Here is a 22,378-nt window from a genome sequence, read left to right as displayed (position 1 = left end):
ACATTGCTGTGGATGTATGTGGTGTAGGCCAGCAGCTACAGCTCCAATTCAACCCTTAGCTTGGGAACCTCCATATGCCACCGATGCGGCCCTAAAAAGATAAAAAAAAATTATTTTTAAAATTCATGTAAATTTAGTTCATCTACCCAAAGTGCCTAGAAGAGTGCTCAGCACATACTAAGCTTAATGTAACTGTTACCTGTGGTGATGATCATAGGTGATATATGAAGCCACTGTATTTCTTATTGTTTGGTAATCAAGAATTTGTTTAGAACCACCTCTTTATTTCAAACACTTATAAACCAAAGGTTTCCAACTTCTCGTACAGGTTGAAAAAACTTTGTCTTTTCTTGAGCCACTCCCGCAGCATATGGAGGTTCCCAGGCTAGGGGTCTAATCAGAGCTGTAGCCGCCGGCCTACGCCAGAGCCACAGCAGTGTGGGATTCTGAGCCGCGTCTGCGACCTACACCACAGCTCACGGCAATGCCGGATCCTTAACCCACTGAGCAAGGCCAGGGGTCGAACCCACAACCTCATGGTTCCTGGTTGGATTTGTTAACCACTGCGCCACAACAGGCACTCAAAAAAACTTTCAATAAAGATCTCTTGGGTACAAAAAATATGGTCCTAGTGGCTCAAAATTAATTATATAACCATTATTCTAAGGTCATACTTACTTGGAGACCTAAAGATTTTTTTTTTAATAGCAAAAACAAAAACACCACCATTTTGAAATTTTTTATTTTGCTTAAATGTACAAATGACATATAACAGTCCACATTCTACGGTTTCCACATTTAACCTGGATGATTTTCATAGGATGTTATTGTTCCTCATAGCTCAGATGCCTGATCTTCTGTGAAAGCCTTCCTTCCTACCCGCCAAATTAATCTTTTTCAGAAGTCTTGCCGTATGTTTTCTTTGTTTGCCTCTCCATGTTGCTGCTTCATTTGAAAGAGTTCATTTTCTAATTGTACAATAGTCCTTTCAATCTCGTAATTCTTACTGACCAGGGATACCCAACTAAAAAAGAAGAAAAGGGGGGAAATTACTTAATCTCTCTTTTAAGATTTTTTTTGGGGGGGGGGGTCATGCCCACAGCATGGGGAAGTTCTGGGGCCAGAGACTGAACCCTCCCCACAGATACAGCCTGAGCCACAGTAGTGAAAATGTTGGATCCTTAACCCCCAGTGCCAAAGGAATTCTTTCTTCTTTTTTTTGCCACACAGCATATGGAGTTCCCAGACAAGGGATCAGCTTCGAGCCACAGTTGTGGCTGACGCTGCAGCCAGATCCTTTAACCCACTGTGCTGCGATGGGGATGGAACCTATGTTCAGGTGCTGCAAAGATGCTGCAGGTCCTGTTGCACCACAGCAGGAACTCCAGGAATTCCTCTTAGAAGATTTTTATAGTATATACATTTTCAAATGGGATCATTAAACTCACTTTTACTTCTAGCTTTACATTTTCAAAAACAATTAAGGGAGAAAGTGAGTAAAGGGTGTACAGGATCTCTTTTATTTCTTAACATTGCATGTGAACTTACACTTATCTCAAAACAAAAAGTTTACAAACTATCAAGAAAGTATCTCCCTCCTGCAAGAATCAAAAAGTAAACTTTTTTTCTTTTAAAAGGAGAATATACATAGAATCCTATTCAGAGCAGAAGTATTGAATGGAAAACAGGGAGCTTAAGACCAGAATCAATTGGAAGTGATTCAGTTTTTGTTTTCCTTCCAAGCCCAGACTTCATGAAGAGGCAGAGGCAATGAAGAGTGGGATTTAGAAAACAGCATTTTTAAGGCACTTTTGGCACCCCATTTGAATACTGTTTTCATTATATTGTTGAATTTTTATTTTATTTGTTCTTTTTTTTTTTTTTTTTTTGCTCTTTAGGGCCACACCCTTGGCATATGGAGGCTCCCAAGCTAGGGGTTGAATGAGAGCTACAGCTGCCGGCCTACACCACAGCCACAGCAACATGGGATCCAAACCATGCCTGTGACCTATACCACAGCTCATGGCAACACTGGATCCTTAAGCCACTGATAGAGGCCAGGGGTCAAACCTGTATCCTCATGCATCCTAATCAGGTTTATTAACCACTGAGCCATGAAGGGAAAGGAACTCCAATTACATCGCTGAATCTTGACGTTAAAATGTACTAAGCAATTTAAAAGATGATGGAATTGTAAATACTCACGTTGACTCCATTTCTCTTAATTTAGATCCAGCTGTGAGCTGCATGTTCTTTCGTTGCCAATTTAAATCTTGAATATGTTTCCTGAAAAAAAAAATGTATTTATATAACCCATCTACATTTTAACATAAGACCAAAATCAGCAGAAAAATCTATAATTAATACATCTTTAATCACTGAGAAGAACAGATACATAAAGTTATGGACTAATTCTAGGAATTAACTTTCTTCTAATTATTTTTCAATTACAAATTTCATAAAACATGCTCACAGTGGAAAATACATACACACACACATGTACAAATTAAAAACTGAAAGTCCCTCCTCCCATGTGTTTCTCCTTCTCCCTGATAACTTCTGTTCAGTTTTTGGTGAGTGTTCCTTCAGATTTTTTCCTGTATGTACATGTACATATAGAGATCAGGGCTTTCATTTTGACATAAATCAGGTTATACACATTATTCTACAACTTTTTCCCCTTCTAAAGGGGACCTTTCAACAACTGCAGACTTGCAGATAGCAAATGACTTGGTAGAGATGCTTTCAGACACCAGGTCTTCTGCTCCTCCATTCAGGTGAGGCAAACTCGACACTAAACACTGGACTAAGAGCGGATCATCAATTGTCTACTCTCATATGACAACAACCCATTGTTCCTTCTTCCCACTCTATTTATTAAGGATTCACCTAACAATTTACCTTAATTTCTGGAGTTCTTTCTGGGCATGTTCAATCATATGAACTAGATTTCTAAGGAAAAGAAAAAGGAAATCAGATTAATGTACATTAAAATCAAATACCACCAGCTAAAACCGAACTATCTAGCTGATACAAGGTCAAGTTTTTCTGCTAAAAATAGTTAATATCTATTGAGCTCTCTGTGCCAAACACCTTGTTAGGCACTCTATAATACTAGTTAATTTAATGCTAAGTGTCAGAGGTGAATTCTACTTTAGATCCAAGCTGTTCACCGATATTCTGATTTTGTGTACTTACATTACTCCTTAAACTGTTATTACTTTTTTTATAAAGAAGATGGAAAATACTCATTTAAACCCCTTTTAATCTTTTTCATGCCAGAGCTCATGGCAACAACGGATCTTTAACTCACTGAGCCAGGCTAAGGATCGAACCTGCATCCTCATGGATACCAGTTGGATTCCTAACCCGCTGAGGCACAACGTGAATTCCTTTTTTATCTACATTTATTGCATTATTCTTCTCTCCTGTCTACTGCTAACTAAGAAGAGACCTGTTGTGGAGGGCTGCAGATTCAGATTCTAGTCCAAGCCTGCTCTAAGTACAGAGGGGAGAAGTTGAGTGATAACAGAATTCCATGAGATTATTATCATTAGAGAAGTGATTCAAGGCAGAGTTCAACTGTCCTCTTTTTCTTAAATAACAACTTCATTGAGATATAATTCGCATACTGTATCAATTTCCTCTTAAGGCAGCAGACAATCACTTTTGGAGTCCATTTCAACCATACTGACTACTATGCTCTTGCTGTAGATCTAGTATTGTTTCCCTGCTTTTGTGACTCAAATTTCCTGCTGTTCTCCTCTCTCTACTGACAAATTTTCTGTAACTAACCCCAATTCTCTAGAGTTGATCTTCAAACAGCTGTGCCTCTCCAGGCTTTCCTTTAGCTCATCCCACTTTCCTTGACTTTGACCATCATTCCATGCCAAGAACAACGAAGCTCAGTGGTCTCTTCCTGACCTCTAACCATTAACAGGGAACTTTCCTTTGCTTTTTTTTGCTTTCCTTTGAATTACCTCTTTCAGAATGCCCAGTTTGTCATCGTCTCCCTTCTTCCAGCCTCCCTCTTAAGTACCCAGGTCCCTCCTCAAGTACTCTGAACCTGAAACTTCCCACATTGTGCCACGGAGTCAGAAGACTTGGGTTCTAGTCCCAGCGCTTCCCTAAATAGGTATGTGTCCTTGAGTCACTTGACATCACTGGGCCCAAATCTGCTTATTTGTAAAACTGGGAGCTGACCTTGAAGGTTTACTCCTCAGTTTCATGTACAGAATTCTCTTATTAATGAATGAAATATACATACATATATATATATTCATATACATACATATGTTAGCAGTCCTGCTAAAAGCTAAAAGCACTGTCTAGCCTATTTGACACCCTCAAATCCTTCCACAAGGAAAGAAAATTTACTTTGTTAAGACATAGTACATTTCTAGAGAAGTATCCACTGGGTTTGGAGGAGAGAAAACATGGTGCACAGGAGAACGGCCAACACTATAAAGTGTTACGTAATTAAATGGAAAACACGTGCATGATTATTTGTAAAGTTACTAAGAACATGAAGAGAGTACCAGAGGTAGAATTTCAATCAAGGAAGACAAGGAAGCAGATCAGAGTCGGGCTCTAAATAAGCTGAATCTGGGTAGAAGAGTTCAAGGTATTCCGGGAGGAGGCAATGCCTGAGTAAAGGCTCAGGAGCAGGGTTTATGATAATTACCAAAGTCAGGACTAGTTTGGCTGGAGTCAAAGTCTACAACCGAAGTATAGCCTTTTGCTTTGAATACCATGTTAAAGAGTCTGGACCTTACCTTGTAGGTAAGGGAAAATTACTAAATGGTTTCTAGGCAAGTTGAAAGCAATGTTCTCTTCAATGTAATATTCCAGGCCCACCCTGAAATCTATGCCCTCCTCCATTCCTGGGATGTGCTCACTCTTTTCTGGAACGCTTGTGCACTGTTGGTGGGAATGTAAATTGGTCCAGCTACTTTGGAAAACAGTATGGAGGTTCCTTAAAAAACTAAAAAAAGTGTGATACAGCAATTCCATTGCTGTGCAATTATCTGGAAAAAATGAAAACTCTAAATTCAAAAAGATGCATGCACCCCAATGTTCATAGCAGCACTATTTACAACAGGCAAGATATAGAAGCAACCCAAATGCCTTTCAGGTGACAGGATTAAGATGTGCTATGCATATACACATACAGTGGAGTATTAGCCAGGAAAAAGAATGAAATACTGCCATAGGCAGTGATGTGGATGGCTCTACAGAATATGAAGGTTAGTGAAATAAGTCAGACAAATACTGCATGAAATCACTTTTATGTGGGATCTAAATGTCCCTTCTTTGGATCTCAGTACTTTATGGACCACAACATGCAATGCAGCAGTTGCCCCCGTATCACCAAAATGAACTAGTGGTTATCTGCCACAGAATATATTGTCTCCTCAACTAGATAAAGCTTCTTGAGGATAAAGAGGACATTTTTCCACTTAGTAAAATACAAACATTTTTAGGAATGATCTGCTCTTTTATATTTCTTAATCCTTCCAGCCCCATTTCCCCTTTATTCTGCTTGTAATATATTCACAGTAGAAAGTGAATTGTTCTGTAGCTTCTTAAATGCTGGATTTTGCCCACAAATCTCTATATGGCCACAGAAATTTAAACACAATTCTGAAAATTTGGGAAAAGGTTTTTATCATTTTGCAATTTTGCTTTACAGTTTCAGGAATCATACTCTTTAACAGTTTTATGCACACTCATGAGGTTCAACGGCCTTTTCTCCTTAAACTGTTAATAGAGACTTGGGATTTTAGGGCCCAAAGGGGCCATGGAGATCATCTAAGCACTGACTTACAAATAGGAACTGAACCCTAAATAAATAACAAAACCTAAAGCTAATTATATGGAACAGAAATAGGAACTCAGTGGCTTGTTTTGGGATTTTTTTGCTGGTGTTAATTCTCTACTTACAGTCAGGTCTCATTATTTGCAGATTCTGTATCTGTGAATTTTTGCCTATTTACTCAAATTTTTCTGTAACCTAAAATCAACACTTGCAGTGTTTTGTGATCATTCATGCTCAGAGCAGCAAAAAAACTGAGTTGCTGGACATGAACATTTCTAGCTAGAGTGGAACAAGGTGATACTCTGCCTTCTTGTTTCAGGTCCCATACAGACATGACCAAAGGAAAGAGTTTAATTTCCAACTCTGGTAAATTACTTAACACTTCTCAACTTTGTCCTCTCTTTTATAAAGAAAATATAGAACCTGCCATGATAAGTTGCTTTAAAGTATTTAAGATTATAATCTATGTGAGAGATATGTATATCTACATATGTATGTATTTCTCCCAGGAGAACTGGTTCATTGTTTGCTAATTCAGTATTCAAGGCCACTTTATAAAGCAGAACATGCAACTAATGAGAGCTGACTGTATAAGCAATCCCCTACGTTCTACCATGCTGTGATTTGTAAATCTAGACCTCAGAACTCACTATTGCAATATTATACAATAAATGCATTAGTTTTAGGTCCCTTTAGTATTCTCAAATGTTGAGATGGGTCTCAAAGCAGTAGCCTTTTATATGAATTCTAGTTCTAGGACATAATCCAAGTGAAAGTCCAGTTATACTATTTTTAATCCTACTTCCCCTAGCAAGACTATGGGTGGGATGGGTTTAAAAAAAAAAAAAAAAAAAGCTTCTTACTCATTATATACTTTCCAGGCATTGCATCCATGCTGTGACATTAGTTCCAGATTCTCAATTCGAACTGCCTGATGCTCCAACTGAGCCATAGAATTGTTTACACATTCTTGCCATGCAGTAATGTCATTTTTCTGACCTGAGGAAGGGGCCGGAAGTTCATATCTGAAATTAAACAACAATGAAATAAAATCACATTATTCTTCCAAACCTTTTGTCTCCTCCCAACAGGATCATGGACCTATACACATTGAAAACTACAGAAGACTTAGGTTGCAGACCTTGCAATAATAAGAAACCTATTTATCCTAAGAAACAAGCAATTGACAAACTTCAATGTGAACTGATTAAACAAGCTGCAGTGCATTCATATAAATGATTATTATAATAGCTATTAAACATTACTAAAGAATACCTAAAACATTAAAATGTTTGTGATATCTTAAGGGGAAAAAAAGCAGGATATGAAGTTATTTTGTAAAACATACCTATATCCACCCACTCTCACTGCCACTTACCCACCTCCTTCTAGAGAAAAAAAATGGTAAAGGGATACAGTAATTTTTTACATTTGGAACTCAGTCTTTATCTTCATACTACTTCAATACTGCCAATATAGCCGGCAACATAACCTCTTCATAAATCTCTGTTCAGTACTGAATTACTACAAACTAACTTTTAATTTCTGAGTTTTTTGGGGGATGAGGGGGCCAGAGGGCGCCACAGCTTGCAGCAGCTTGATGTGGGATCTCAGTTCTCAGACCAGGGATTGAACCTTGGCCTCAGCAGTGAAAGCGCCAAGTCCTAACCACTAGACCACCAGGGAAATCCCCCCTTAGGAACTCTTAAACGTGAACTGTGTTTTAATTTACTCTTTCCCTGTTAGGTATTTTAAAATATTTTTTGTATTAAAATAACGGTGCAAAGAATATTTCTGAATATTAACACGTGATTACACGAACCACTATTATAACTTTTATACAGAAAAATATAAATATATAAAAAACAGACAAGAATTGTTTTTCCATATTTAACAGTTTACAGTAGTTTGACTAATAATTTAAAATTAAACTATGATTTGAGAGCATCTGAATGCAGAAATAGAACTTACCGTTTCATACTGAGCAATTCAATTGGTTGTCGAGCAGCCAGTCTTTCAAATTCATTTCTCATTATGTCAGTCTGATATATAAATTAGAGAAAGAATTATTTCCAAAATCATATCAATAAACTTATATTAACAACCATCAAATAACGGATCTAAGCTACTTAGGTATTTACTTTATGACTGTCCACTATAGCGGAGCACTTCCCTTCTCCCAAGTCTTCTCTGGGTTCAATGCACAGGCACACACATACTTCATATGTAAAGGAGCCTATAGAGAAAAGGATTAATCCTAGATCAGTGGTTCTCAGTGCCAGCAGCACATGTAGAATCATACAGGAGCAAACAATTTTAATACCAGCCACATGTAGCTCCTCTTCCCTACTCCGAGTAATTGTTCTGAGGCAGAGACTGGACACTATAATAACTTTTTTTAAAAACTCACCAGTTGTCTGTAAAGTGAAGGCTGTGCTGAGAACCACGGCTCTAAGGATTCACTGGGGGCAGGGGAGAAAGAAGATGGCCTGGACATACATAATTTGCTTTAGAGCTATGAGCCTAAATTTACACTTCCTTTTTGATCCTTGCTGCTCTTTTTACACTTTACTCTTTGGAAAGAATGGAGAGAGAGTTCCCATTGTGGCTCAGCAGTAATGAACCTGAGTAGTATCCATGAGGATGCTGGTAGATCCCTGGCCTTGCTCAGTGGGTTAAGGATCCAGTGTTGCCGTAAGCTGTGGTGTAGGTCGCAGATGTAGCTTGGATCTCGCATTGCTGTGGCTGTGGTGTAGGCCGGCAGCTGTAGCTCTGATTCGACCCCTAGCCTGGGAACTTCCATATGCTGTGGGTGCAGGACCTAAAAAGAAAAAAAAGAATGGAGACTAGAAGAAGGGACAAAAGGAACTGGTTCTGCTGTTTGCTCCAACAATTTTACTATTAAAAAAAAATGTGGTATAGCTCTACCTCTTCAGGCCAATGTTTTGGTCAACATTCTATTCCGTTTAGACTAAAGAGTAAGCTAAAAAGGACTTCCAGAAGCCCACATTCCTTGTTTAAAAGTTCTGCATTAAGTATGTCTTGTTGGAGAAAGCCTTTTTTTTTTTTTTTTTTTTTTTTTTTTTTGGAATACTGCTGAGCTGCACACACCTCTAAGAAAATGTGGTTATTTTGTTTCCTGCAGACACTAAGGCATTCTAGCTAGAAGGCTATGCACAGTGACAGATAAAGAGTAAACACTACTAATGAGGTGAGAGAAACTACAAAAATACAGCACACACAAACTTGAGCCACGTAACATAGAAGCCCTTACCTAACTCACATGGCCAATAAGTGAGAGATCTGGAATTTTAACTCAACTCTCTCCAAAGACTGAGCCAACACTCACAGGGCTGTCATATAAGAAGTCCAGGCATGAATGGCACATGGTAAGTATTCGTTAAATCAGAATGCCTTAGGAGCTCTTCATACATTCAACTGACAAATATTTGGGTGCCTATTGTGTGCCAGACACTGTCCTAAGGGATGAAAATACAGTGAAGAAGACAAAAAGCATCCCTGCTCATGGAGTATCATCTCAGATTACATAGGCCTTCCTCAACCATCCTATCTAAAGTAGTCACCCAGTCACTCTGTATCACATCATTACTTTAATTCTCCATGTAGCTTTACCAATAATCTAATAATTTCTGATCCGTCTCTACACTAGAATGTAAACTCCTGTTCCCCAATAACTTAAAAAGAATGTCAGAAATAGTTGTTAAATGAATTAATGAAAGAGCAGCTTCAAAGGCAGTTTGAAGATCATGGGGAAGTTAGTAAGCTGCACTTTTCCTATCCAAAAAACTGGTATAAAAAACATACAGTTTACAATTCACAGGACTGCTTTTAGGACTGAGATAGTGAGCTCAGTACACTATTAGCTCCTACTATTAAGAATCACTATACTAATTATAAACATAGAAGTATAGGTTCTACTCAAGAGACCAAAAAAGAAAACCTGTTCAAGTGTTTAAAAGTTTGTGATTGAATGAAGTTATCTGAAATTTTCAGAAATCAGGCTAATAAGGACTTATTATTACTGTACCTAGTTTTTTTTTTGTTTTGTTTTTTTGTCATTTTAGGGCCACAGCCTTGGCATGCTGAAGTTCCCAGGCTAGGGGTTGAATCAGAGCTGTAGCTGCCAGCCTATGCCACAGCAACGCAGACCCAGTGGCCTCTGTGACCTACATCACAGCTTACGGCAACACTGGATCCTTAACCCACAGAGCATGGCCAGGGATCGAACCCAAGCCCTCATGGATACTAGTCAGGTTCGTTAACCACGTGAGCCAGGACAAGAACTCCTGTGCATAGTTCTTAATACTGTAACATCTACATTTGGGTGACATTTAGAAAAAGCATGGGAAAACAGGATGCCATAGGAACATCTCTCTCCTACTTAAAACTTAACCGATATATTTTTTTCATGTTACTTCAATAGAAATACTGCTTTTTATAAGAGATTTCTTTTGTAAATAAATGGTTACCAGATATGGGGAAAAACGGAACATGTATATACTAAAATGCCTAACAGAATCCATTAATTTAGAAATATTTTACATTTCATTTAGCTGATTAGACCCTAAATAGTATTACAGATGCACTTCTAAATATTTAAAGGGTGCATTACTTAGATACGGTTTGTCTCTTCAGTCATTCTCACAGATTCAGAAAATACTTAAACTTTGGTTCAAAGACCGCCCTCCAGTGGTTCTCAGAAGCTTAGGTAACTAGGCTTTTGTGTATTTAAAAAACCCTAGATCACTTGTTTTGCAGTAGACCTTAAAGAGAAAAGGATCCCTTTGAGAATTTACGCAGTGAACCTACCTCGGAAAAACGTTAACATTCGTTTTTGCATTGTTAGATCAGTTCGCGAAGCCCTAGAAAGTCCTTCTGTGGCTCTAAGAATAAGAACCCGGGAGACAGTTTATCCATGCAGCTATTTTCAATTGACTGACACTACCTATACCAATGAGTAAGCTGTGGCTAGGCAAGTAACAGTTAAAGCTGGAATCTGAAATTCACTTTTGTGTGGCTAAGGCTCTCAATCCAAAACAAAGATTCACAGGATCCTGGTTTATAACGTGGACTCAAAATATCACACTCACTTCAAAAGCGGAATAATCTGGGGCTGTCAGGTAGCTCAAGTAGTTCTTGGTAGGTCGGTACCTGCGAGTTTCCTCCTCTACCAACGCCGCGGCCTAAGAAAGAGAACAGAGGCCAAAATAAGAGGAGCACATTGTTAGGTCAGTCTTCCAGCCCGAAGTGTCCGCGAGCGCTGAGTCAGTCACACAGACACCCGGAACTTACCGCTTCCCGCACACCAGGCGCTTCATAACCCTGGTCAAAATACGGCAGCGCGTCTACAACAACCTCTCCAGCCACCAAACCGGTGCCCGCCATTCTTGGGCTCGCCTGACTTCTCTGAGTCTGCGCGGGCTCAGGCTCGCTTAAATAGGCCTGCACCCGATATTAACATAATCACGTTGCCGACGTCCGACACCTACGTAATCACGTCGAACATGTAATCACGTCTATCGTCAGCGCCGACACTGTCCTAAGCACGTCGCTTGCGTAATAGCTTTTGGCGCATGCTCAGTTAATTCCGAGGGCGTGCTAACTAGAAATTGTCCAGCCTTCTTGTTTTGGTCGGACGTGACGTCATGTTGTGTGGCTCCGGAGTCTGCAGGAACGTCTCAATTTCCTGTCCCCACCTGCTGCGCTTTTTTGCCTCCGATTGGCAGCCAAGTGGAAGAGTTGGGACTTTTGGTTTCCTCCGGCTCGCTGATATCTGGGAGGGGAAACCCTTTAATAAAACTTTTGAGGGAGGGGAAACCCTTTAATAAAACTTTTGAGGGAACTCGCTGCAAGATTTAGCGAAGAGAAGGATCCTGGTTTCCCACCTCGGCTTTATTCCCCTAACCTTCCAGTCTTCGGTTAAACTACTCTCCCTTTTCACTTCCTTGCTCTATCTGCACTATTGTTCTCCGTCCCTTGAGAATCTTTGCACCGAATAAGTGGAATAAGTGCAGCTCTCGCAGACTCTAGAAGTGGGCGTTAGACTCCAGTGAAAACTGCGAAGCTTTGGAGTCTGGAGTGTGCCTAACAAAAGGAACCTGATCTTCCCCCGGGGCGAGATTGGTAACTGCCCACTAACCTCATCTTTTAAAAAACTGATTTTTGCCTTCAGGACGTGTATAAAATCCAATCATTTTGCTTTTAGGGCTTCTGGTAACAGGACAATCTTTCTCATTGCATCCTAACACTCGTGATACTGCCAGTACCTATTTCCAGCTCCCTTTGATTAAGCAGGGGAAGACTAAATAAGGTAGGTAGGACTCTATACCGTGTCCGGTGTGCAAATATCGACCCAGACTTTGCCAAGAGCCTGGAAATGTCGGCCACGGTTATTAAGCTTGAACCTAGGATTATCTTTTAACCTACCATTAATTAAGTGTGCTAGCTATATAGATTTAACTGAAGTAAAAAATCTACAACTTAAGCCATTTAAGATTCTCCCAAGAGATCCACGGAATTTTTTGTTTATTAAAAGATCTGTAAACAACATTTTATACAAATCTTGAGCAATTACTTTACAAACATGTCCAGAATTTGTAATACTTTACAAAAGCAAAATAAAAGACTTAAGAAAAGGAAGCAGCTTCAGATTGCAGGGATAAAATAAGACCCCCATCCCTGTAGCAAAGCAAAAGTCTCCTCACAGAGGGATGGCCAGGATCCACCAGTTACACCTTCTATCCCCATTTTATAAACACTCAATTCCCAATTACTAACTGTTCCCTCAGGATTGGAGTTCCCTCAGAAGTGACCAAATGGGGAGATGTCTGGTAAGATCCCCACTGGGGTAAGCTGCTTAACATGTTTTTTTTTTTTTTAAAAGACATAGGCTCAGTTTTATTTTCTGGACCCACATATATAGGAGTTGTATTATACAGCACCCGTCTTAAATGGTGTCTGCTTCAGATCCATTCAAGCAAACCTGAATGGGTTGTAAAGACAATACTGCACAGGTTAATAAGTTGTATCATACTGTAACTTACAAGGTTTTAAGTTTGAATAAATATTTTTTAATGCCAGTTCAAGCCGTCAGCAGGAGTTGAAGAAAAACTGACACTTGCTGGAACATATATCAATGAAAATTACACCACTGCTGACAAATTCTTCTCTCCAATCACTATGACAGCTTTAGATATTAAGAGTAGGAGTGATTATGTGGTGTGTGCCTAGGAAATGTCCCTATTCTGAGTCCAATTTAATTAGAACAAAAAGCCCAACATTTCTAAGGGAACCAAAAAAAAAGTCTTCTCTAGACACCAATAGCCTTATCCTCAGAGCAGCAAGTTGGCTCTGGTACAGTTCAGCTTAAAGAAAAAAAACTTTCAATAGCTATAATCCCATAGAGCTCAAATTTCCATCTGCAAAAGTAACCAACCTTCTCTATGTTCATAAACTAATAGTCCTAGCTTCAGTTGGGCAAATTATTTAATCTCTTTGAATTCCATTTTCTTTGTTAGTAACATGGAGATGCAAATAACTCATGAGATTATTTAAAGATTGAATAAGATGACATCCATTCATGGCACATGGTGGATACTAAAAAAGAAGGTAGTTCTCATGCCCTTAAAGGGCATTTTCCTATTAGATATAATTCCACAAAATTTAATGTTGACACATGAGGGACAAGCTACCCAAGTGCCACATAATATGGAAATGGAGCCTCGAGATGTCTACTTTTATAAGATAATTAACAGTGCTAATAAACAGGGTTTCCATGTAAGTGAGATTCCCCTAGACAGAACATTAGACTTAAAAAAAAAAAAAGGAGCTATATAATGAGTATATTCTTAGTTCAGCTCAAACAGCCCACAGCTTTAAAGATGCCATGGTTATTTCAGTGATGAGAATTACGTATGAAGGGCGAGTGTCCTCTACTTCTATCATGCCCCTCTAGTACCTTAAATGCAGCACTTTTCTCACTGGGCTCATTGTGAGCTGTTTTTTTTAAATGCAACACCAAGTCATTCTCTTGTAGAAGACTAAGCACAAAACACAAAGAATGAATCCAAGAATCAAAAAGAAAAGGCCACTTAAAAAAAAAAAATCTGGGGAGGTCCCACCGTGGTACAGTGGGTTAATGATCTAGCTCATCTCTGTGGAGGTGCTGGTGCATTCCCTGGCCCAGTGCAGGGGGTTAAAGAATCCAGTATTGCTGCAGCTGCGGTGCAGGTTGCAGCTCTGGCTGGGATTTGATCTCTGGCCCAGCCCAGGAACTTCCATATGCCACGGGAGCGGCCAAAATAGAAAAAAACAAAACAAAACAAAACAACCTGGAGGCAGAGTAAAGAGAGCTTTGGGCAGTGGTTGCAGACCACTCTCAACAATTCTCCAGTGATCACTACAGCAGCAACAGGAGAGTCCTCCTCCAAGAACTGGCCCGCTTGGTAACCTTTCAACTTTCAAAATTTTGTAGAATACTTCATAGCATCCTGTCTCTTGGAAAAATAATTTCTTTAGCACTTTTTGTTCTATTTATGATGGAAGCAGTCAATCAAAGATTTCACTTCTTCTGAAGAAATTTCATTTTACTTCCTAAAGGGAGAAAAAAGTAGAGTGAACTCTCATTAGTTCATTTTTATTTATTGTACATTACTTGAGGCAAGGATTTAACCTAGTCATTCAACCAGGAGGAAGCTGACACCTCAAGCTATCAGTTGATAGGTTTAACCACCCAAAATAAAAACAAAACAAAATACCACCCCCCCTCCCCCGCAAATGTGTCTAACTGCAGAGGTAGAAGAGAACTCAGGCTTCATGTAATTCCATGGTTTTCAACCCTGACTGTAGGTTAAAATCACTTGCCCTGCTCCCTGGAGATTTATTGTAGCCTGGTATTGGTGTGGGGTGGATTTTCAATATATTGTTGATCTGATTATAAAGCATTTAAAAAAACTTTTCTTTTCCTTCTTTTTAGGGCTGCACCCATGGCATATGGAAATTCCCAGGCTAAAGGTGGAATCAGAGCTGCAGCTTCTGGCCTATACCACAGCCACAGCAACACAGCTTGCGGTGATGCCGGATCCTCAACCCACTGAGCAAGGAGGCCAGGGACTGAACCGCATCCTCATGGATATTAGTTGGGTTCTTAACCTGCTGAGCCCCAATGGGAACTCCCTGATAATAAAGGTTTTGTGATGAGGCATGTTCACTGCAGTTTTTTTAAAAACTACATTTATCTTAAAAATATAAAAAACTACATTTATCTAACAGGAAAACACAGCAACTTACCAAGACTTCGCAAAATTCTATTCACCCCACTGGGCTCAGACTCAGGAATTGTTTCCAAATACTGGAGGGCCCGGACTTCAAACAAACCTACAAGGAAACTTCATGTTAGTGAAGCTGTCACATATTCAAGACTGAAAATCAATTAAATAAAAGTCTGTGCTCACTACCAATGTACTTCTGTAGTCAAAACAATATCACAAAATAAATGTTTCCCACAATAAATAACTCATAGTGAGCCTTTGTAGCTTTATGCTGTTTTTGTTTACATTATTTTCAAATCTTTCAAGTGCCCCTGAAATACAGAAGGAGAATGTCATGATGAAACTGACCTTTTACCCCACTTTTCCGAAGCTCTCGGTCCTGGATGAATCCTGCAAACATCTGAGTCTCCATGAAGAGATCCAGGAAGTGGCGTACACTTCGGGAGGTGTGGGATTTACGAAACGGCTCCCTTTGGAATACACGCTCCCCGCGCTCAGTGACAGTCATATTCAAAGAATAATGTCCCACCAGCTCCACAAAGAACCTGACAAATGCTTCAGACACCAGAGAGTTGAGTGTCACATCTTCTGCAAAATGAAAGAAAAAAGAAAGAAAGGGGAAAACAAAAACCCCTAAGTTTTATGTGTATAGGGACACTGGCTCTGGTATGAAAGTGATGCATAGGGAATCATATATTAAAAGAGAATAAAGGCAGGAATCCTCATGCTTAGCTTTCTTGAACTCTCCATGACCTGAAAAAAGCAAAATGGCTTATATCCTAACCCTCATTTTCTTCCCACATATACTGTGGTTTGCACACCTGTGATTTCACTGTAACTGTTCTTTCAAAGGCCACCAGTGAGAACCAGCCAAATTTAACATGATTTCCTATTGTTATTGTCCTTTGAGCTCTCTGCTGCACTTGAGTGACCTCCTCATTCCTCGTCTCCCTTTCCACTCTCCTCGTGTCCCGATTCCTCTCCTGCCTTTATGACCAGACACTGGTTTGCTCCTGCCTCTTCTTCCTCTACCTCAGCATGGTCTTCAGACCCCTTCTCTTCAATATTCCCTTCTGTAAAGAGCTAACTGGTATAAAGAGAGAGCTGGTTTTCTATGTTGATAATTCTCAACCAGCCCAGATCTCCAGCCTAGGCATTTCGCCAAAATACACCTACATTTTCAGGCTACCTACAGGTGATCACTGTTTGGCTGTCTCTTGAACACTTACATTCCATTTGTCTAAAAGTCACCATTGCAGCTCCTGTCATGGCTCAGTGGATAAAGAACCTAACACAGTGCCCACAAGGATGTGGATTTTTCCCCAGCCTCCCTCAGTGGGTTAAGAATCTGGCACTGCTGCAAACTGTGGCCCAGGTCACAGATATGGCTTGGATCTCAGTGTTGCCGTGGCTGTGGTGTAAGCTGGCAGCTGAAGCTCTGATGGGATCCCTAGCCTGGGAACTTCTGCATGCTGTAGGTATGGCCCTAAAAAAAAAAAAAGTCACCATCTTAGGTCCTTTTGGAAAATTGTAGACTATGAATCAAATAAATAAACAATACATGCCAAAACCAAATTCATCATATTTTTCCACCAAATCTGTTTCTCTGTCAACTTTCCCATGACATATTACATCACGATTATTCCATAAAAATAATAACAAATTACAATTACAAACATGATAATCCAGTGAGGTAGGTATATTATTTCCTTTTTATACTTAAGGAAACTGTTGCTCAATCAAAGACATTCTCCAAGGGAGTTTCCATTGTGGTTCAGTGGTTAAGGATCTGACGTTGTCTCTGTGAGAGTGCGGCTTCGACCCCTGGCCTCGCTCATCGGGTTGGGATCTGGCGTTGTCATAGGCTGTGGTGTAGGTCATAGATGTGGCTCGATCTGGTGGTGTTGTGGCTGTGGCAGAGGCTCCAGCTGTGGCTCCCATTCAACCCTTGGCCTGGAAACTTTCACATGCAGGTGCAGCTATAAAAAGAAAGAGAGAGAGGGGGAAAAAAAAAAAAAAGACACTCTCCAGGGTCACCTCATGTAGTGCAGTGGAGACGCTGCAGGATTCCCAAGTCAGGTGATTCTTTTTGGGGGGCCATGCCCACGGTATATGGAAACTCTTGGTCCAGGGAGGGAGCCACAGCAGGGACCTGAGCCACAGCAAAGACAAGGCCAGTTCCTTAATTTGTAGGCCACTGAGAAACTCCAGTCAAGTCACTCTGAACCACTACAAGATGTGCTGGCTTCCAGGTTCCAGGCTCAACTTAAGACTCCTCCTTTTTCTTTCATACCCAAATGGTATTTTTTTCTTTTTTTAGGGTGGACCCAGGGTATATGGAAGTTCCCAGGCTAGGGGTCCAGTCAAAGCTGCAGCTAGACCACAGCCGCAGCAATGCCAGATCTAAGCCGTGTCTGAAAACCTACACCACAGCTGCAACACTGGATGGATCCTTAACCCACTGAATGGGGCCAGGGATCAAACCTGCATCCTCGGGAGTTCCCGTCGTGGCTCAGTGGTTAACCAACCCAACTAGGATCCATGAAGATGCTGGTTTGATCCCTGGCCTCACTCAGTGGGTTAGGATCTGGCATTGCTATAAGCTGCAGTGTAGGTTCCAGACGGAGCTTGGATCCTGTGTTGCGGTGGCTGTGGTGTAGGCCGGCAGCCACAGCTCCGGTTAGATTCCCTAGCCTGGGAATTTCCATGTGCCTGGACTGTGGCCCTAAAAAACAAAACAAAACAAAACCAGCATCCTCATGAATACTAGTCAGGTTCATTACTGATGAGTCACCACAGGAACTCCTAATCTAGATTTTTGTTATAGTTTGTTCAACAGACTTCCTTCTCAGGTCTTTCCTTCTGGAGCTGAGAATCCATGGTCCTCACAGCTTTTATTGTCAACACTTTTGCCCCACTCTCCATCCCCTCCAGTCCTATTTCTCCCCCACTCCGCAGCAAAAAATTTCTCTCGAAGAGTTGTTTACACCTGTTGTACTCACTTTCTTACACCTGATGCCATTTTTAAAAAAAATTTTTTTTCTATAACTTATCTTCCATTCTTTGTTTCTGTTTTAAGGTATATACATTATACATTCTTTCACATATGTGAATATATCAGCAGTGAAATGACCACACAAGTGCCCACCACAAAGCTTCAAGTAGAACTGCACATGCGTCACTGTAGTTCCCTGTGTGATGCGCTCTCAGGGGGGTTCTTCCCCCACCTTCCAGTAGAGGGTGACGATTCCTTAGAATCTTGTGTATATCGTTTGTTTTACATTATAATTTTACTATATAACACAACCTCAACAACGTACGGTTAGATTTCGTATGTCTTTGAACATTATAGAAAACTTTATGTTCTTCTGCTACTTACTGTTTTATTCAATGTGTGTTTAATGGCCACATCCACAGCATATGGAAGTTCCCAGGCTAGGGGTCAAATCAGAGCTGCAGCTGCTGGCCTACGCCACAGCTACAGCAATGCCAGATCCAAGCAGCATTTGTGACCTATGCCGCAGCTTTCAGCAACACAGGATCCTTAACCCACTGAGAGAGGCCAGGGATCAAACTCACATCCTCAAGGATACTAGTTGGGTTCTTAATCCACTCAGCCACAATGGGAACTCCAAAGACTTGAATTGTTTAATTTTCTTGTCTTTTTCTTTTTTGGCCACCGCTTAGCATATAGAATTCCCAAGCCAGGGATCAGATTCAGACTGTAGCTGCAACCTGTGCTGAAGCTGGGGATTGAACCTGCATCCTGGTGCTCCAGAGACGCTGTTAATCCCACTGTGCAACAGTGAGAACTCCCCAAAGCTGAACTTTTAATTACTCCTCTAAACCTGCTCCTTCTGTAATGTTCTCCATCAGTAAATAGCCTTAGTGTTCTAATCTGTAAAATGGGGATTAAATAATAACATTTGAATAATACTTGCTACATAAACATATTACAAGGATGAAAAAAGATGTATATGCTAAGTGCTTAAAACAAGGCCTGGTACAGAGTAAGCCACCCAATAAATATTATTCATACCTTTATTCGACAAATACTTACTGAGTACCCATTTATTGAATGCTACTTAAAGTCGTGGAAATAGAAAACAAACAAGTAGAAAAGCCACTGCTCTCACAGAACTTGCATTCTAGCACATCAGATGGCGCTGAAAACTTTGGAGAAAAATAAGGTCAGGGAAGTGGATAGGAAGTGCTAAGGGAACGGGAACAATTTTAAACAGGGCAGTTAGGAAAGGCCCCACTGAGAAAGTGACTTTTTTTTTTTTTGTCTTTTTGCTGTTTCTAGGGCCGCTCTCACGGCATATGGAGGTTCCCAGGCTAGGGGTCGAATCGGAGCCATAGCCACCAGCCCACACCAGAGCCACAGCAACTCAGGATCCGAGCTGCGTCTGCAACCCAAACCACAGCTCACGGCAACGCTGGGGCCTTAACCCATGGAGCAAGGCCTGGGATCGAACCCGCAACCTCATGGTTCCTAGCTGGATTCGTTAACTACTGCGCCACGACGGGAACTCCAAAAGTGATGTTTGAGCACAGACTCTCAAGAACAAAGAGCAGGGGCCCTGTGGATAATCTGTGGGAATAGATTTCCATAAATGGAACTGAGCAAGTGCAAAAGTCCTGAAACAGAAGGGGACATGGCACATCTGAGGGTGAGCCAGGAATCGGACCATGAGCTCATGAAGGTAGAGACAATCTTACACTGCTTTTTTTAAAAGTTGAAATAATTGTTGATTTACAACGTTCTATTACTTTCAGGTGGATGGCAAAGTGGCACAGTTATGCATACATAGATATGTGTTCAGTTATCATACATATATATATATATTTAGTTATATACATACATACATACATATATTCTTTTTTAGACTCTTTTCCATTATAGCTTATTTCAAGATACTGAATACAGTTCTCTGTGCTATGCAGTAGGTCCTTGTCGGTTATCTATTGTATATATAGTAGTGTGTCTATTTTAATCCCAAACTCTTAATTTATTTTCTCCCACCCCAATTCTTTTGGTAACCATAGGTTTCTTTTCTTTTTTGTCTTTTTGCCATTTCTTGGGCTGCTCCCGCAGCATATGGAAGTTCCCAGGCTAGGGGTCCCATCGGAGCTGTAGCCACCGGCCTACGCCAGAGCAACACAGGATCCGAGCTGCGTCTGCAACCTACACCACAGCTCACGGCAACGCCGGATCATTAACCCACTGAGCAAGGGCAGGGATGGAACCCGCAACCTCATGGTTCCTAGTCAGATTCGTTAACCACTGTGCCACGACGGGAACTCCATAGGTGTATTTTCTATGTCTGCCATAGGTTTATTTTCTGTGTCTACGAATCTCTTTGTTTTGTAAATAAGTTCATTTTTATCATTCATGCTACTTTTGTATATGCTTTGGCAGGATGCTAAGCATTTGGTAAATACTAACCACCTTAACCTTAAATCCTCAGACCACTTGTCTTATACCTTGTGAAAAATTCTGCTCCTGAGCCAAGATTTCATTTCGTTCTTCCAAAATCTGCATCAAGGCAGCTTGGAGTTTAGGTGGTAGAATCTCATCCTCATCAGATACCTCAAGAGAAGAAATTGAGATTTTCATGAGTTGTGAAAGAGAAAGTCTCAAACATGCACTAGTTAAGTCCCCCAAATTGTATACATTTTGGCTGAAGAATGAGTCTGAGTTAAGTCCCCTAAATTGTGTATATTTTGGGTGAAGAATGAGTTTGAAGCTTCCTTCCCCATGGTGAGCAGAATCCATGATGTCTATGGTGTATATATCCTAACTACATTTAAGAAAAATAAATAATACTCCTTATAAGATTTTCTGCCACTCTCCCACCAAATATTCCTCATCTCCAAATCTTACGCTATATTACAAACAATAATAAATGAAATGAAATATGATGAGCTGATGGACTTTTTTAAAAAGACGGTTTTGGGAAACATTCTTTTCTATCTCTGTCCAGTGCTCATAAACCTCTATACAGGTGACATACAGAGGGTTGCTCTAAGGCTTTACTCTCTCCTCTACTTCACCATCCAGAATAAGTGACCACTTCTTTTCTACCCCTACTGTATGCGGTATAAGTATCTTCCCTTCCTTCCTTCCTTCTTTCTTTCTTTTGTCTTTTTAGGGCTGCACCCACAGCATATGGAACTTCCCAGGCTGGGGGGCGAATCGGAGTTGTAGCCACTGGCCTACCGCACAGGCACAGCAATATCAGATCTGAGCCGTGTCTATGACCCACACCACAGCTCATGACAACACAGGATCCTTAACCCACTGAGTGAGGCCTGGGATTGAACCTGTGTCTTCATGGATACTAGTCGAGTTTGTTACTGCTAAGCCACGATGGGAGCTCCTATAAATTTCTACTACACCACTTTTAAAACTTTATGGATATGTCTTCTCCCCCTCCCCTTTCAACTACAAGGCCTGAGGGCTCAAAGTGTGTCTTACTCATGTTTAGTTTCTGACTAACAGAATATCTAGAAATAATTGATGCTATATGCTTATTAAATTTAATTAAATTGGAGGCCTATATACACCAACCCATGAGACTTGAAGGGAGGGTTAGCTCTTTTGAGAATGACATTTAATCTGCTTCCTCCTTCCTTAAATTGGGACAGATAGCTGTGAACCCAAGCCAAATGTTTCAGGTCAATCTTGTATGAATGGCCACCATCTCAAATCAAGTATGTATGGGAACCAAAAGTCTTCCCTGAGTCATCTTCTCTAAGTACTTTCACATATTTTTCTGGCCAATTATCCCCAAACATTATGTAATCACCTCCTTTGTCACTTACCTCCTGTAAGAACTTGTCGGCACAGAGATCAACTATCAGCACCTATGAAATAAAGGAGCCAGGCAGGTTAAACCAGAGACCTTCACAGAGCAATACATTAGATACTGCTAGATCAGGAAGAATGTTTTGATTCTTTCATGCAATAGAAATAGCTTTAAACAAAATTAACTTACAGGGGTGTTTTTGGTTTGCTTTGTTTTCTTTGTTTTTTAAATTGACTTACAATATTATATTAGTTTCAGGTGTATAACATAGTGATTAGACTCTATTATATATTTCCTGTCCCAGAGAACTTGTGAATGCTGTGGGTGTGGCCAAAAAAATTTTTTTAGCCTGTTTAAAAGGTAACTCCTCAACATGAGCAAAAAAAAAAAACTTGGAAGAGGAGTTCCCATTGTGGCTAAGCTAGTATCCATGAGGATGCAGGTTTGATCCCTGGTCT

General features: G+C 40.4%; 2 protein-coding genes across 5 annotated transcripts in view; both read right to left on the bottom strand.

Moving 5' to 3' along the window:
• Nucleotides 1-722: 722 nt before the first annotated feature.
• Nucleotides 723-11,317, bottom strand: BCAS2 (BCAS2 pre-mRNA processing factor). The gene is given in 7 exon segments (NM_001244424.1): nucleotides 723-1,024; nucleotides 2,206-2,286; nucleotides 2,902-2,952; nucleotides 6,682-6,843; nucleotides 7,790-7,860; nucleotides 10,930-11,022; nucleotides 11,132-11,317. Coding segments are annotated over 7 exon segments (678 nt in total). The 5' UTR covers nucleotides 11,225-11,317; the 3' UTR covers nucleotides 723-897.
• A 1,010-nt stretch (nucleotides 11,318-12,327) lies between these two features.
• DENND2C (DENN domain containing 2C) overlaps nucleotides 12,328-22,378 on the bottom strand; it is a 96,781-nt gene continuing 86,730 nt past the window's right edge. For 2 of the 4 annotated variants that reach the window (XM_085023574.1, XM_085023576.1), the window contains exons 15-19: nucleotides 21,937-21,978; nucleotides 20,596-20,701; nucleotides 15,457-15,696; nucleotides 15,128-15,214; nucleotides 12,328-14,431 (exon numbers count right to left, since the gene is read on the bottom strand). In XM_085023574.1, the coding sequence (XP_084879700.1) occupies nucleotides 14,400-14,431; nucleotides 15,128-15,214; nucleotides 15,457-15,696; nucleotides 20,596-20,701; nucleotides 21,937-21,978 (507 nt within the window). In that variant the 3' untranslated portion in view covers nucleotides 12,328-14,399. The remainder of the gene's footprint in view (nucleotides 14,432-15,127; nucleotides 15,215-15,456; nucleotides 15,697-20,595; nucleotides 20,702-21,936; nucleotides 21,979-22,378) is intronic. The other 2 variants (XM_085023575.1, XM_085023578.1) reach the window with 1 other exon arrangement.

This window comes from Sus scrofa, chromosome 4 (genome assembly GCF_054392235.1).
Source record: "Sus scrofa isolate SSC_HxYL_T2T_F1_AM1 chromosome 4, Sscrofa_HxYL_maternal_Yorkshire_Landrace_v2.0, whole genome shotgun sequence".
In the NCBI taxonomy this organism is placed as follows: domain Eukaryota; kingdom Metazoa; phylum Chordata; class Mammalia; order Artiodactyla; family Suidae; genus Sus; species Sus scrofa.
This window is presented reverse-complemented; position numbering and strand designations above follow the sequence as displayed.